This window comes from Pithys albifrons, chromosome 11 (assembly GCF_047495875.1).
Source record: "Pithys albifrons albifrons isolate INPA30051 chromosome 11, PitAlb_v1, whole genome shotgun sequence".
In the NCBI taxonomy this organism is placed as follows: domain Eukaryota; kingdom Metazoa; phylum Chordata; class Aves; order Passeriformes; family Thamnophilidae; genus Pithys; species Pithys albifrons.
The window spans coordinates 22172665-22188095 of record NC_092468.1 but is presented as its reverse complement, the minus strand read 5'-3'; the positions used below and the strand labels follow the sequence as shown (position 1 = coordinate 22188095).

The following is a 15431-nucleotide window of genomic DNA, read 5'->3' as shown; positions in this document are numbered from 1 at the left end:
GTCATCAGCACTTCTATTCCCTTCCTAGTGGAGAAAGCCTTATAATTTTGCTACTTCTCTAATTATCATCAGTCCCTACAGCTACCAAATGTCACCAGCTCTGTCCATCAGAGCTGGGGTGACACCAGAGGGTGTGTGCATGTGACAGCACCCCTGGTACTGAGCCACTTGCAGCCTCACCACGGTCCTCACCACTTGGCCAGTGTGTTCTCCTGCACGGCCGCGTATGAGCCGAAGCGATGCTCCGTGAGGAAGTCCTTGCCGTGCTTCCGAATGAACTCGTCTATGCCCTGCCTCCACCACTGGGCATGTCTGTAGCTGTTACACTTCAAAATCAGCGACCTGTAAAACACACAATGCACAGGGCAGGATGCTGGAGCCAATTGTGCTTAATTGGTCTGCTCCTTGCCATCTCTCCATGTTGGTAAATGCATCTGTATCAGTCATATTTTAAGTAGAAAGTGAGGACTTTGCTTTGCTATTTTGTTTGCAAAAGAATACACAGCACTGAGCTGTTCTGAGTGACTAACAGTAATGCACTGCCAAGCACAAAATAACCCAGATTTAAATTAATAGCAGCAGCTTAACTTGGAGTTGGAACCAGCTAATGTTGTATTTTTTAAGAGATGAGTTTACGCTGTGCACTAATCTAAAAATATTAAAGTATCTCTTTACCCCAACTAGCATATCTTTTGGGTAATACTTCATTGGGATGCAGAAGAAAACATCCCTGCTTGCAGCATAAACTGAACACAGCACCTGGAAAATTACCTAAGCAATTGCTGTCAAACCAGACTGTGCAAATCCACATGCACCATGCCCTCGGGCCCCAGGAATAACCCCAGGGATGGACAAACAGCAGCCGAGGCTCCAAACGCCTCATTAAGATATTGGAAATGATCAGTATTATGGGCCAAATCCCCAGCAGGTCTGAGCACAACAGCAGCAGCAGCCCAGCCCCAGCCCTGCAGGAAGCAGAGCTACACCATCAGCCCAGTGCCTTGTTAAATGCCTCCTATTGAGGAACATTGATTCCTCCTTAAAAAAACAAAAGTAGGCTAAAAGCAGCCAAACAAAGCCCGTTTTCTTACCTAGAGAGATTGTCAATCTGCAACCCATATTTCGTTTCTGTTTCTTTCTGGCCTATCTTGATATTGAATTCCTTATCGACCAGCAGGACAAAGGAAATGGCCCCTGAGTCAGGCTTCATGTACAGCAGGAACGAGTCCTTCACCACCAGCCACCTGTGGGGTACAGCAACCACATCACCTGGATTTCACACCCATTCCAGTTGCCAAAACATAAGTCGTAAAAAAGCTACTAATAGGGAAAAGTGCTTCCGTCAAAACAAGGGCAAGTCACTTATCAGGGAAAGGAAAACATTCAACAAAATGGTAACATTTCTTCTCAGGGGTTAGACCAGGGGATGATTCTCTTGAGTAGAAACATGTTTGTTTTATGAAACTGAGCAATGAGTTTGATTTCAATGTAAGACTTTTATAGTTATTTACAGAACTCCTTTTTACAGAGTCTTTGAAAATACAGGTTTCCTTTTTTAACAAAACCCATGAGAACCTCCCTGGTTATAAACCTCCCAGCACCAGGCAAGGTGCAACAAGCATTTCTCCATCCAAGATTTTAATTCGGCTTGTATTCTATACAGGAGTTATTTGACATTTCTAACATTAATTCTGATTCTAGGATCACTTTCACTCCCATCAAAATATATTAACAAGGCATTTTGGAACACTTTCATTGCCAAGCAACAGGCACCCTGTTAGAAACACATGAGGAGAGATGACCGGCAGGTTTTACATAAATACAGTAGCCTGAAGGCAACTCTGGAAAAAACACATTTTTTACTGTGAGTGGCATTTCTAATTTTTTCTTCCCCTGTGGTGTAGCTGGGGTAACCAGCCCCCTCTGTCCCACACAGGTCTCCATCACCAGACCTTCTCCTCATTCTTCTGCACACACAGAAATACACAAAGCAACACAAAACACTGCAAAAATCTGTTCGTTCTTTTATCTTTAGTAACAGCCTCAAGCTCTCCAGCTACTTCCAGATCCCGTATTTTTTTCTTTCTTTCAGGGCCCTGAAATTGTTACCCAGCATCACCTCCCTTTTCATGGCAAAATACCTGCTCTCCCTATTTGGCCCATAGTTTCACTCTAAGCATCCCACAGGGTACATTTCCAAGCATTCCCCTTTCTGTTTTTCCCAGGCAACTCTACATGCCCAAGCAGTCTCATCTGCGTCCATTAACTGCATCTCCCCACTGTCCTAAAATCCTTTATTTAAATAACCCTCTCTGGGAAATATTACTGTTATTTGCTGGTTATTGATGCATAAACTGTCAGTCACAGTGGGCCATGATGGGAATTTGGTGTCCCTCTTGAATACTCTGTACATGATCCCACTCAAACACTTCTCCCACCCCATTTTTAGACTCTAAAGGAAAATGAAGATCCATCAGAGCTAGATATGCTACTGCCCCCACTAAAGCTTGAGCTCTGCATTAACACAGAGAAGAGTTAACTAAGGGGTATCAAGAGGAAAAGGCCTTTTTTTCTCCATGAAATAGAAAAAGAATTGGTGACAATTTAATTATTTGACTTGAAGGAAAGCCACATCTTTATCACCTTGTGCACCCATTACAGAGATCTGTAAAATTACATTAAGAAATGTTGGAAAGACTATTAAGAAACAGGACCTTTTCTTCACAAGAATGCAGAAAGATTTTGTTGAAAAGCAGAATTATTGAAGATAAAACTAATGACAGCCCATGGGTGATGCTAAAATCCAAAGGTAGATAATGCTTGGGGAAGATCTATTGACCAAGAAATTTTTGCTGTAAGGCAGGCATGGGCTATTTTGATTCTCAAAAGGAAAGATTTGCAGGGGAAGCCATGCTCCAGGAAATATCTCCTGCATATTTTAGGTAGGTGGTAACACTCATACTCCCAAACAGCACATGTCTCCCTGTGTTGCAGCCCCAGGCAACACTGAGACCTAACACAGAAGGATGGGGACACTAAAGTATGTCTGTCTGCAGCAGGAAGGGTCATGGGAACAGCATGGCTTGTGAACATTTCCATGAAAACAGTGGGATTTAACTACCTGCAGTAATAAGGAAAAGGTAATGTATTTAATGTCAAGGTTAATTGTACCAAAGAGCTCCTTACTGCTGCAGGTCACATCTGATTTAATGCTGCTCTGATCTGAACTGGTCCAGAGTGTATTTCAATTAATTGATTTTCATTCTGTAAATTGAGGAAGGGAAGCTCAGAAAACAAGGCTGAAATCTGCCAGGGGCAGTGTCATCAGCCACATCCCCTCTGCAAGTCACAGAGTCACCAGTGCTCCCACAACAGGGAAAGCTGGGCACAGACCTGGGGATTATTGCCATTTCTGCCAGCCTGCAGGAAATCCCAATTTTCCTTTAGAGTAACATGTCCTTTCTATGAACCCCAAAGCAGAAATAAAAACACATCACACAGGACAGTGAGGGTGAAACAGCCTACAGAGCCTTCCAACCTGAAAATTCGTGGCTTTTATAAAAAAGTAAGAATCTCCCTCACAGACTTTTTGCAGAAACAGACAAATGAGCATTTTTGTGTGCCCGAGGAGCACGTGGCATCCCCACCTTCACCCCCCAGTAGTACCTTTTGGACCAGCGGTAGCACATCCTCCCTTGGCCGCAGCAGTTCAGACCAGGAATGCGGTGGCCCCCGGAGCGCTTCATGATGAACCCTTCTCTGCAAGGACAGAAACAGGGGCAGGGTGGGTCATGTGGCTCACCTGGAGGTGCAGGGGGACTTTGGGATGGAGGGTGCTTGCTGAACCCCCAGCTCCTGTGCCCAGGGATGGATCCTGCCACCTCCAGCTGCGCCCAAGGAGCCTCTTTGCTGTGCTCTGAAAGCTGGACAAAGGGAAAAAACACCACCCCCCAGAAGGAAAAAATAGGAGTTTTAAGAAATGCAAGCCATGGTTTATAGCACAGTAAGCAGAAAAACAAGCGGGTTAACAGGCTGCGGAGAGGGAATGGGAGAAACCCTGCAAGCCAGGCCATGTCTTGCAAAGCAGCCTGCTCTCAAAACCATTTCCCCAAATTGTAGCATTTCTGTCTGAACAGTCATTATTTTTTATATCTGGATGGCAAAATATTCCCCAGTTGGTTACTTGTGAGAAAGCAAAGCCAATAATTTGAACAATATTTATTTATAAAGCCATGCTCTTAGTGGATCATAACTCAAAGACACAGCTCACAACTCACATGCCCTTTGGTCCCAGGTCATGGATGAAAGACAGCTGACTTACTCCAACAAACTCCATCTAGGAAAAAGAAAGAGATTCCCCCATCTTTCAAACTCTGAAATCCACAAAATATTTTGCTTCATTGAAGTGACTTGCTGTAAAGACAGAACCTAAAATATCCAGAGTATAAGTTACCCACCATTGCCTAAGCATCTTCAAGAAGACCAAGAAAAGTAGTTTGGTTGCGTTTTCTGTTTGTTTATTTTAGATGTGCTTTGGAGAACACACTTCAGGCAGCCAGGACAATCAAGCTCAAATGTATCATAGGAACCCACTGGTATTCCCCCCTTCTGGATCACTGGCTGAAATGAGGGCTCAAGTTTGACACTGTTTGGGGGTCTGTGTGATCTTGGCTGCCTGAATCCTTTCCTCCCTCTAGTGACAGTCATAGAAAGACTAGAAAGAGAATGAGGACACGTCCCCAGGCCTGGGAGCACCCTATTCCCTTTAATTCTCCTACTCCATGGACACCCATTACATGGGGGTTCCACCCCTCAACCCACAAGCACCTCCAAGACCACCCAGCCAGTCACTCCCCCGCAGTGCTGCACACACAGCACTGTCCATCTGGTCCCAGGAGCCAAAAATCCACAAGAAAGCCACAGTGGGGCAGGAGGAGAGCAAGCTCAAATCCCAGAGTCAAGCAACCTGTCTCCTCAAGGCTCCTCCTGCTTCAGCAGGAATTGCAGAGGAACAAAACAGCAAACAAAGCTGGTGAGAAAGCACAGCATGATTACATTCACCTCTAAAAATAGGACACTGGGCCATTTCAAATGAGCAGGCTTTTCTTGGCACAGCAGGACATTCCTGGCAGTCTGCTGGCTATTAGCCCTGGGCCCCATTAGCAGTGAGAAACACCTGCCCTGGGTGTCCCATGCCCAGCAGGGCTTGGGCAGGAGCAGCAGAGCATGCAGAGCATGGCTGAGGCTTGTCTGCACCTAGGCACTTTTAATTTATTATCACTTAAAGTTGTCCAAGTGCAGAGTGGTGCTCAGGGTAGGGTGAAGGCAGGTGTCCCTTTGGCCAGGCAATAAAGCCAGAGGGAACCCTCTAACCACAGTAGGGCAGAAGGTCCTTCCACCTCCTCATGCTCCTGGGACCTTCCCAAACTTCTCGTATCAGTAAGGCCATGGAGAAGAACAAAACACACTGTTGCTTTCCTCTGAGTATTTCCAGGACATAAAGTAACTTCTATTCTGTAGAGGCAAATTTAATGCCCTGATTTTGGGGTGATTTCAGCCTGTTTTCAGAAAGTGGTTAGAACAAGTTATTCCGTGCTTTTACTAATCATCTTCTACCTCTGCTCTACCTACATGTTCTGGAAAAGCACCAGGTGTGAACTGTGAATGTTACAGCAGTTTCTGCAGCTACACTCAGAGCAGGGTGGGAACCACCTGAAACCCCAGTGTACCCTACAAAGTCTTATCAGAGGTTCCAAGCAGTCTCAGGCCACTTCTTTGCCTGGCTTCCATTTAAACTTCCTCAGAAAATGGCTGGCATTCCCCATCAGACACATCAGAAACCCAGACGTCTCTCACAGTGGGCACACACACAAAAAAAAGCAAATGAATATCAAAACTCTTTGAAAATGCTGGCTGGGACCAGAAAACTGGCAGCAATTTGAGGAGCACTGCATGCAGAGAAATAATTGTCCTCAAAGAAGCAAAAAAAAAACCATGAGAAAAAATTACTTGCAGAAACAGAACTACCACCACATAAAAAAGAAAGAAAGATTGTCTGGCAGCACAGCAACCTCCTCTTCAGCCAAGGAGTCTTTGGAACAGCAATGACGGTTACAGGAGCCCATCCAACACATTGATCAAGCGTTGGTTTGTAAGAAAAACCCTTAAATAAATTCCTCCAGTTAGAAGGAAAATTCTTCAGTGCAGTGCAAAGTATCTGATCAAATGATTTATTGCTATTATTATTGCTGCATTAGCTATTTTTACTGTTACAGTGCCTTTCATCCGAGGTGCTCGTCATTCACAGAGAGACTGAGCGAGGCTGGCAGAGCAGCCAGACACTTCCATCTCTGTCACACTGGAATTCCTGTGCTGCCCAGCTGCCTCCTTGGGGAGCTGGAATCCCACTCTGGTTTCAGAGTGATCCGCAGCAGAATGTTTTTTGTATGAGGTACAGGCCCAGAGCATGCAGCTTCAATGACATTGTTGTAGCAATAAAAAGCAAAATAAAAGAGCAGATGGGAGTGATCAGCAGAAGGACAGGCTGTGGAAGGTGGAGAACCAGCTGCAAGGTGCACGAGCCATGGTTTCAAACCATCCCATTCTGCCAGCAATGTTGAGCAGCCATGACTTATGTAAGTAAAAATTTCATAGAGCATCTGCACTTCAGGAAGAATTCAGCACCTCCATGATGGGTTTTCATTTTGACTCATGTTCTTAATTTCATGGGTTAAAAAATGCAAAAAGAGTTGACCTATACTGATGGCTAACAATAAAATGGAATTATACACAGCAAAATTTCTTACAAAAAAACCCCTGCTAACACAAACCCCAAATTTAAGAAGAAAACTTGAATGTGTTGTATTTCAAGAGCAATAACTAAAAATACTAAAAGGTCTGCAAAGGTCTGCAGATCCAAGCACAGTGTCAGAGATAAACCAGCAGCCACTCACACATCTGAGCTGATATTACATTATATTGCTTTCACTTAAGATGAGGTATTTACTCTCATTTATTAAAGCTCATGTCAAACACTACACACACACTCCAGTTCAATCAAATCTTATTTTTCATTTTGCTTAGGCATCTTTCAATATGGAAGCTCACACAAAAAATAACACTAAGGTCCAATGAATAAATTTTTTATGTGGATCCCAATCAAGGCCTAACGTTTTGGGGCTATATTCCTCCAATTTCCATTTTCCAGGAAAAAAACTGTGGACAATTAACAGGCTGAGATTCCCACAACATTCATTTTAATGGTAATTGTCTTGAAGCACTTCAGCCCAGAAGTACTATAAAAAGGTTTTAGAAAGTACTAGAAGGCATGAGATTTAGTCTTAAATCACAGAAGAAAAATAAAAAAAAATATAAAAAGCTAGAGGATGTACAACCTTTACAATGCCACGTGGTCACTGAATCTGATCCTCAGTCCACTGGGGACTCCAGGTCTGCAAAACCACTACAAGCTTGACTTGAAGGCTTGACTATCCCAGTGCATGGCACATTTTCAAACAGTGTATAACTGTTTGTTCCCACTGGCAAATAATAAATTAACCACAAATGCAATATAAAAGAAGCAAAAAAGGGAATTCATTAAATTGTGCAGTTCAGACGTAAAAAACGTATCCTTGTAGGCACAATTGAGCCAAGTAGGCTCTTCACAGGGACCAAGGGCTGCACTCCAGGCAGGTCACAGCTTGTCTTTGCAACTCCATGTGTCACTTTACAAAGAGCTCGGGATTTTAAAAAACACTTCAGTGCATGGATTGGATGAGAGGAATACAGAGGAGTCAAAATGTGCTCCAAGATTAAGACAGTTACAGCTTTGTCAGGCAAAAGACTTCTCAACCACAGGAAGAGCAAAGCCCTCATTTTGTTCTCAGGAAGACAAATACAGTCCCAGGGAAAATGCCAGAAATCTTCACTTCAGTCTCTATTCTGAGAATGGTGGGGGTTGTTTTGGTGTTTTTTTAAAGGAAGCACTTTTCTCCCTGTGCTTTCTTCCAGCATTGCCTGCAGGACCCACACTGCCACTGTTAGCACCAGAGTCCTCACTGAACACTTTGCTGCAACCAAATCCAGTGAAAGCCAACAATAAACTGAGAATTTATGTGCAAAGTGACATCTGGCTGTGGGGGCTGGGGACAGAAGGGCGATTCAGCACAGGAGGGGAGCACCCCACAGCTGCCTGGGCAAGGCAGGACCACTCGGCTCCTCACCCAGCCCCCAGCATGTCTCAAACCACAGCCTGGCCAAAAGATCACCCACGTTCTTACATGAGCAGAAATGCTCCAAAATACTTGAAAAAAGCAACGCCTGCCTGAAAGTGACAAGATGGATCCACACTGTAAAATAAGTCTCCCCCGCTCCGCATATGCTACTGATCAAAATTGCCAAGTTATCCCAGTCTTGCTTTTAGAACAAAAGATGACTTTTCTCCACATGCAGACTAACACAGCTCTTGACTGCATTGGAATTAAGCTCTCCATAGCCTGTTCCCAAAAGAAGCACTCTAAGGAATACAGTTGCCTCGAACTAGTCTTAAGATTTCTGGCCAACCCAAAGCACCATGGACAACCCCAGTGAGCACCCTGGCCCATACACACTGAGCTCTGCAACACAGCACATACACTTCTTGAGCATGACATCCTTCTATGAGCTGCCCAACATCCCTGTACAACTGAAATCCCACAAAAGAGAAGAATATCTACCAAACAACAACAACAACAGTGGAAAAGAAAAACTGGCTGCTACAGAAATCCAAAGTTCAGTCTATATTTCTGGCTTGTTTGAAAACCAAGTGCTCCCAGTTATTACCCTTTGCTCAGAAATGTCACTAAGCTCAGCACCTACTTCAGAGCGTGCATCAGATTTTGCTGATAATACAAAAGATGGAGCAACACAGTCATTATGCAGCCAAAAAAAGGGGAAATAAATTACCATCCCCGTGACATGTTACAGCTGTGACTGACAGGTGAGGAGCACTGAAGAGACACTCCAGGATGAATTTAAAAAGAAATATTTTTTTCTTAAAATAGGCCTGAAGCTGGATTTGACATCTCTCCTCATTTCAAAATGAGTGTTGACTTGGGAAAAGAAGCCAAATGCCATCTCCCTTTGGAACTGCAAAAATACCTGCAGAGGTGATTGGGTATCAAACACAAACTCAGCATCACTGATGTCCAGAGAAACTGCACAGAATAGAAACCTGAGACAAAACTGCACCCCGGACTACACACAAAGCCCAAACTGAAGGAGCAATTACAAATATGGTTTGGATTCCAATTGTTTAAGTATTAAAACTTTAACTTCTCATCTTAAACACTCTGCAGAATTAAACAGAAAGTACATCACACATGTACAACCAGCTGTCTGGACTGGACTTCCTTAAGGAGGTTATCCCTGTGTTATACCAGTGACCTCCAAGACTGAGTCATTCACTCTGCTCCTCTGGTTTTCATCATATTACATCACGTTGGAGCAATCAGCTAAGCCAAAACACTCACAAAAAAAGGTCTAAAATGTTTCCTCCATAAGCTGCATGTCTTCTTCCAATGAACTCGGCATTTGTAACATGAATATTCTTTTAGGTAAGCAAACTAATTTCTACTTACTGTTCCATGGTAGTTCTTGTACATCGGCATTTTCAGGATATTTGACAAGTAGTCCTCCAGCTGTTTCTACAATTAAAATGTTGAAACTTTAGATAAGATGTGCAGGCTTTTCTTGAAAATTCCTGCAATCCAACTGTCCAGTATTAGGAAGCAGTCAAGAAATCAGATGTGCTTTTCAGTTTGAGTGGATAAATGAATACATTATGTTCTCACGGGTTATTACAGCTCAGAACCATAAACAGTTTGGTCACAGGTTGTTTAGTGTTCACAAATCTGTTTTTGTATCTTCCACCAGCAGACCTGTTGCTTGGCAGTGTCATTTTGGAGGTCAACTTTCTTGACTGAGTCCAGGTTCCAGAACAATTTTAAATACAAAATCAATCCCCACTGTTTCTGACCCACATGAATTAGCTCAATGAGGAAACACAGGCTCAGAGGCAACTGAGAGAGCATGTTTAACCAAAACACCAGGTTCATGGAGTGAGGAGTATGGTGACCATGGTGCCCTGTCCTGAAAGCCACAGAGAGGGCAGTGATTAGGCCTGTCCTTCCCAGCCAGGAGGGAAGAAGAGAAGAAATCGTTATGGGAGAAGTAATCTATTCTCATGGTAAATGAGCAAACAAGAAATGAGACTGTCCCATCACCAGAAACTGGGCAGAGCCCTACAGGACACAAAACAAACCAAAAAGAAACAAATGCCATCAGGACCTTGATCCTTCTCAGCACTGACATCACAGCACTGAGCTCTCCAGCTGGGCAGTGAGGGTGTACATCCCCATGGTAGGAGTGGTGGGATTCCCATAAGGAATCAAGTGGAGCTAAGAAAAAAGGATCTAGAAAACATTTTTCTTCCTCTTTTAAACCACTATCTCTCTCTTGAAATGTCCCACACATCAATAAGGGCATACACAGCAGGGAGGGTTATCTGCACATCACAGCCATGACACACAATCTTATGGGACTTGCAGCTCCAGTGGCAGAAAGCCCAGGGAAGGAGGGAGCAGCAGAAAGAGAATGATAAGCACAGGCTGAACAAACATGGGTTTTTACAGGCTTTTTTTTTTCTTGCAAACAGCAAAGCTGCAGTGAGGAGGTAGGAAGACATCCACCCTCTTCACGGAAGGGCCCATCTGTTAACATCTGATGAAGTTACACAGAACACGTGTGCCTTGGCTAAAATTACCCACTTCAGCATGGAGAGCCTGACTGTCAGCTCCTCTTTCAAAGGGGCACAGGACTGAAATCTCTCAGAGTTTGATGGCCTCAGGGCTACCTCCATCACACAACCAGACTCTGCAAACTGCCTCTTCTATCTTTAAATCAGAGCAGGTGGGAGGAGGGAAACCACCACTCCCAACCTCATGGTTTTACTCAACTGCAGAGGAAAACTTTGCTGTATGCACCTGGAGAGAAGCATCCTCATTAGTGCACAGGGGAGAACTAGGCGCTAAAGGTGGTTTGTCAAAGTGTAAGTTTGTAAAACAAAATACTTTAATAGTAATAAATAAAGGGTTTGATAGCGTGTGGCTTTGCAAACAACCTGCCTGGCATCTCTGCACCTCAGAAGCCCTCCCAAAGCATCCCTCTGGCCCCCAGGCTGAGCTGGGCACTCACCCTCCTGCTAGAGAAGTGCTCCTCTCGCACTGTGCTCTCCGCGGTGTGCGGCAGGCTTGGCATCTGCCGTGGTTCTCCCCTTTTGATGGATTGTCTTCTCACTGTGTGACTGAAAGGAAAAACAAACCCCAACATCATGTCTCAGTGCTGCAAGTGTGTGTGTGCGCCTTGATATGTAACCTCCCTTTCTGCAATGCTTTTATTTTTCCTATCCAAGCTCTTAAAAACTGAGATGGGCGGGCAGGATAGCACAAAAAAAAAGCCAGTGTGGATTCCTTTAAGAAACCAGTGTGTTCCTACTAGGTCACAAAACACAATACAAAAACATTAGAGTTTGATTTTTGAGGGCCACCTTTTGTCCTTGTAAGAAAAGGGAACCTATGCCATATTTTTAGGGCATTAAGTTCCTCCAGTGCTTAACCCCTCATAATTTCCCCTTTCTATCATATCCTAATCTTTCTGCAACATCAGGAAGCTCTTGCTGACATAGAGCACTTCTCTTCCCACTTTTCTCTTTCCCCTTACATTTCTAGCCACCATGAGCACCAAGGCCAGGCTGGGCAGGGCTGACCACCTATGCCAGGGATCCCCTAATCTCCCACATCCAGCCCACACTGTCAGAAAGCCACAGAACACCAACAATTTCAATTAGCATAACCAATCCCCAAGTTCAAAGCAAATTCAGCTCAAGAGAGCTGGGAGACAACACTTTCTGTGTCAGCAGAGGGATGTTTGTACCACCTAGATTATAGCTACTAAACACATAAATTAAATGTTTTTATTACAGCTACTAAATATTTATAGAAATTGAATTCTTTTGCCCTCTCCTCCTTACAGCAAAGTCAATGGGAAAGGTGAAACCAAATGGATACATTACTGAAAGAAACAGATCCCACCGTCCCAAAGCCCACCGTGCCCTCAGGGATGCACACTCACCTCCTGGTAGGGATAGGGATGCGCACAAAGGCTTTATATCTCAGCAGCTCCCTGTGAAACTCCTGGAAGTGCTTGAACTTCCTTTTCACCTGCCAGGTGAACTCTCCATGGGTCAGCTCAATGGTATAAACGTTGGGGCTTGGTACCTGCAGAGGAGAACACCACCACAAGTAATGCAGCTTTGAAATGTCACTTTCCTGGAGCTGTTCATCTGAAGAGCCTTTATTCAACTTTACCTAAGGATCATTCTGTCTCATGATTCCTTGTTCTGCTTTATTAAATTTAATACAGACAGGTAACCTTCTCTCAAGTGTCTTCTGAGACACAGGCATTCTGATTCCTCAGCCCATGAACAAGCAAGCAAAAAATTAACCCACAAACAGCACTGTAATACACTTCTAACGAAAGTAAACAAAGTTTCTATAAGTTCTGACCTTCTTAGTGGAAGTAAAGCGTTCAACTTCCAACACACGCACTCGAACAGGACATCCCGTGAGGTACGTCTGCGCGCCCGGCTCTTTGAACCCATGGGTGTGATAGATGGCAGAGAAGGGAATGCACACTGCAAGAACCACAAAGAGGGTCAGCTCAACAGCCTTGTAACAATCCACGAAGGCATGAAAGTCAGAGATAGCTGCAATGCTTTAACATGGGAGCATTTACACAGCAGCATTTATGTCTCTAAAAGATACCAGGTTTTATTTAGGGGAGCTCGACAACAAGTCTTCACAGAAGGGACTTGAAAAGCTCCAGTTTTAAGAGCCTCTTGGTTCTAAACCAGGGTCAATGACTGGGCTTAGCAAGACCCCTGAGACTGCACCCTATCTGTCAACAGATGACTAAATCCAGGCAGGACATGGGGCAAGAACGTACAGGTATCAACTCACCGGTGCCTTTTGGGTCATTTAGCACCTCCGAGTCAACCTCCTCCCCCTCCACGTGGAGCTCCCTGGTGTCCAGGCTCTCGATGATGTTGCTCATGTCTGCAGCAATCTTCTTCAGTGCTGATGTGGCTGCATGACTTTCAGCTCTCAGTGACATCTCCAGGGCGTGTGCTCTGGAGCCACAGGGCGCTGAGGAGAGAAAGGGGCAGAGCTGTCATCATCCCCTGAGCAACACAGAGCAGGGTGGAGGGAACCCACTGGCAGCAAATGGCCCCTCATCCCTCCAGCCCCTCAACAACATTCATCCCAACTATCCCCATTCTGTGGACTTGATGCCAAACACTCAGCCCTGCAGCTACAAGAAACCACTGCCCAGAGCAGTGAAAAAGCTCAGGTAGCTTCAGGCTGCAAGAGGAAGTTTCCCCCAGCACCAGTGACCACAGGATTCCTACACTCTGGTTGTATTTTTAAAAGGAAAATAAATAATTTCACTTTCCAACTAAAAAAACTGCAGGGGGTTGGTTGTGGCTTAGGATTCCCTTCTCATATTGACTACAAAGGCAAAGGAAGGAAGCTTCTGCATCAACTCACCTGATCATCTCAACAGCTTTGTAACAATGACCACACACCAGAAAAAGCACAAACTATATTAACTCCTGGCCAAATCTCAGATTTAATTCACATGGAACTGCATTTCCCAGGTCAGGCTGCACAGAGTAACAGCTCACTCAGAAAATCAGGAGGTGCTTTTGTTCCAAGTTCTTCCTTTGATTGAATTAGTGGTACAAACTCTCAGCATTATTAAGATTTCCTCTATTTCTTTGCACCTTACACAATTTCCTGTGGTATCTGCATGTCTCATGCTCTCCCACAGCTCCCTCCTCTCAGCAGGCTCACAAGTTACAGCTGTAAAGGTTCCTCTCTGGACAGCAGAGTGGGTTTGGGGACATCCTGGTGTCCACAGAAAGCCTGGGAGCAACAAGGTGGACACTGCAGCTCGTCCTTGTGCTCACCCCTCCAACAGCTCAAGTGACTGCAGGTGACCAGCCCACTGCCCCTTAGTGATGGGGACACAGGCAGGGGGAAGGCTGTGCCTGCTCATGGCACTCAGGCACTGGCACTCAGAGGTGTTTAGGCACTGATGACTACAGCACTACAGCACTTCCCACCTTTATTCCCACCCAGCCATGCCAGGAGCCTGAGTCATAAATATGAGGAAGGAAGAAAAAAAATAATCAAACAAAAATAAAACAATACATGAGGCATGTTCACTGAGACTGGCACAAGCCTTCAGTATTTGCAAACCCTCCTCTTCCTCCTCCTCTTCCAGGCTCTGCAGCTTGCTGTGGGGCTGCAGAACTGCCTCCTGGACCTTGCAAGCAGCCAAGCTCCAGTTCTTGGGTATCTCCATGATAAATAAGCCCCTTCAATTTTTGTGCTACTCTGCAATAAATGTCACAGCTCCACAGCTACACTGAAAAACTACGGATGGGACAAACTGGCAACATTTTACAGCAGTCAATACAAGGATGGCCATTTATGCTTGTGGAAGCTCTTACACTGTGTTAAAGAATGATTTTTAAAAGAAGTGTGACATTTCTGATGTCAAATTCTGCAAAGAACACTGTGCAATTATTCTTGAATGAGCTCCATAGCAAAAGCTGGGTATGCTGTAACTTGGAAATAATTTACCATTTTAATAAATCATGTGTTTAGCTGCTTTTGAAAGGACATTCTTTATTATTGCTTCCTCTTGAAACAAGTACTTTATTTTACTACTACATAAGGGTGATATCATGGAAGTCCAAAAACATGCTAAAAGCAGCTGTCTTCAGAAAAAAAATCCATTTGCACACAGACTTGAATCAAGAAAAATTGGATCAATCTCTTCTCTTATAGCAAAGTAAATACAGAACCAAGAGCTTCATCTCAGGAGTGAGGGCTCTGAGCGCCTTGGTGGCTCTGTCACCTTGCACTGCACAGAAGGCTTTAGGACCAGACCAGGGACTCACTCAGTCCCCAGGTCACTTCAAGAGACCTGCCTGAACAATTAAAACATAAACCTGCACATACTCCTGGGTACTGAACCGTGGTACAATGTCCTGGTTTTGGCTGGGACAGAGTTAGTTTTCTTATTATTAGCTGGTGCAGTGCTGTGTTTTGGATTTAGGATGAGAAGAAGTTTGATAACATGCTGATGTTTTAGTTGTTGCTGAGTCCTCCTTCCCTCAAGCCAAGGACTTCCCAGTTTCCCACACTCTGCCAGTGGGAAGGTGCACAAGAAGCTGGGGGTCAGCAAGGCCAGGAGAGCTGACTGTAATTGTCCAAAGAGATAATCCATTACATAGAACATCATGCCCAGTATATAAACTGGGGTGG

At 44.5% G+C, this 15431-nt stretch overlaps 1 protein-coding gene across 2 annotated transcripts in view; it reads right to left on the bottom strand.

Annotated features, from left to right (window-relative positions):
* PLD1 (phospholipase D1) overlaps nucleotides 1–15431 on the bottom strand; it is a 62560-nt gene that overhangs the window by 31737 nt on the left and 15392 nt on the right. For both annotated transcript variants that reach the window (XM_071567032.1, XM_071567033.1), the window contains exons 2-10: nucleotides 13056–13241; nucleotides 12603–12730; nucleotides 12169–12314; nucleotides 11233–11341; nucleotides 9618–9683; nucleotides 4278–4336; nucleotides 3667–3759; nucleotides 1092–1244; nucleotides 193–342 (exon numbers count right to left, since the gene is read on the bottom strand). In XM_071567032.1, coding sequence (XP_071423133.1) covers nucleotides 193–342; nucleotides 1092–1244; nucleotides 3667–3759; nucleotides 4278–4336; nucleotides 9618–9683; nucleotides 11233–11341; nucleotides 12169–12314; nucleotides 12603–12730; nucleotides 13056–13209 — 1058 coding nt within the window. In that variant the 5' untranslated portion in view covers nucleotides 13210–13241. The remainder of the gene's footprint in view (nucleotides 1–192; nucleotides 343–1091; nucleotides 1245–3666; nucleotides 3760–4277; nucleotides 4337–9617; nucleotides 9684–11232; nucleotides 11342–12168; nucleotides 12315–12602; nucleotides 12731–13055; nucleotides 13242–15431) is intronic.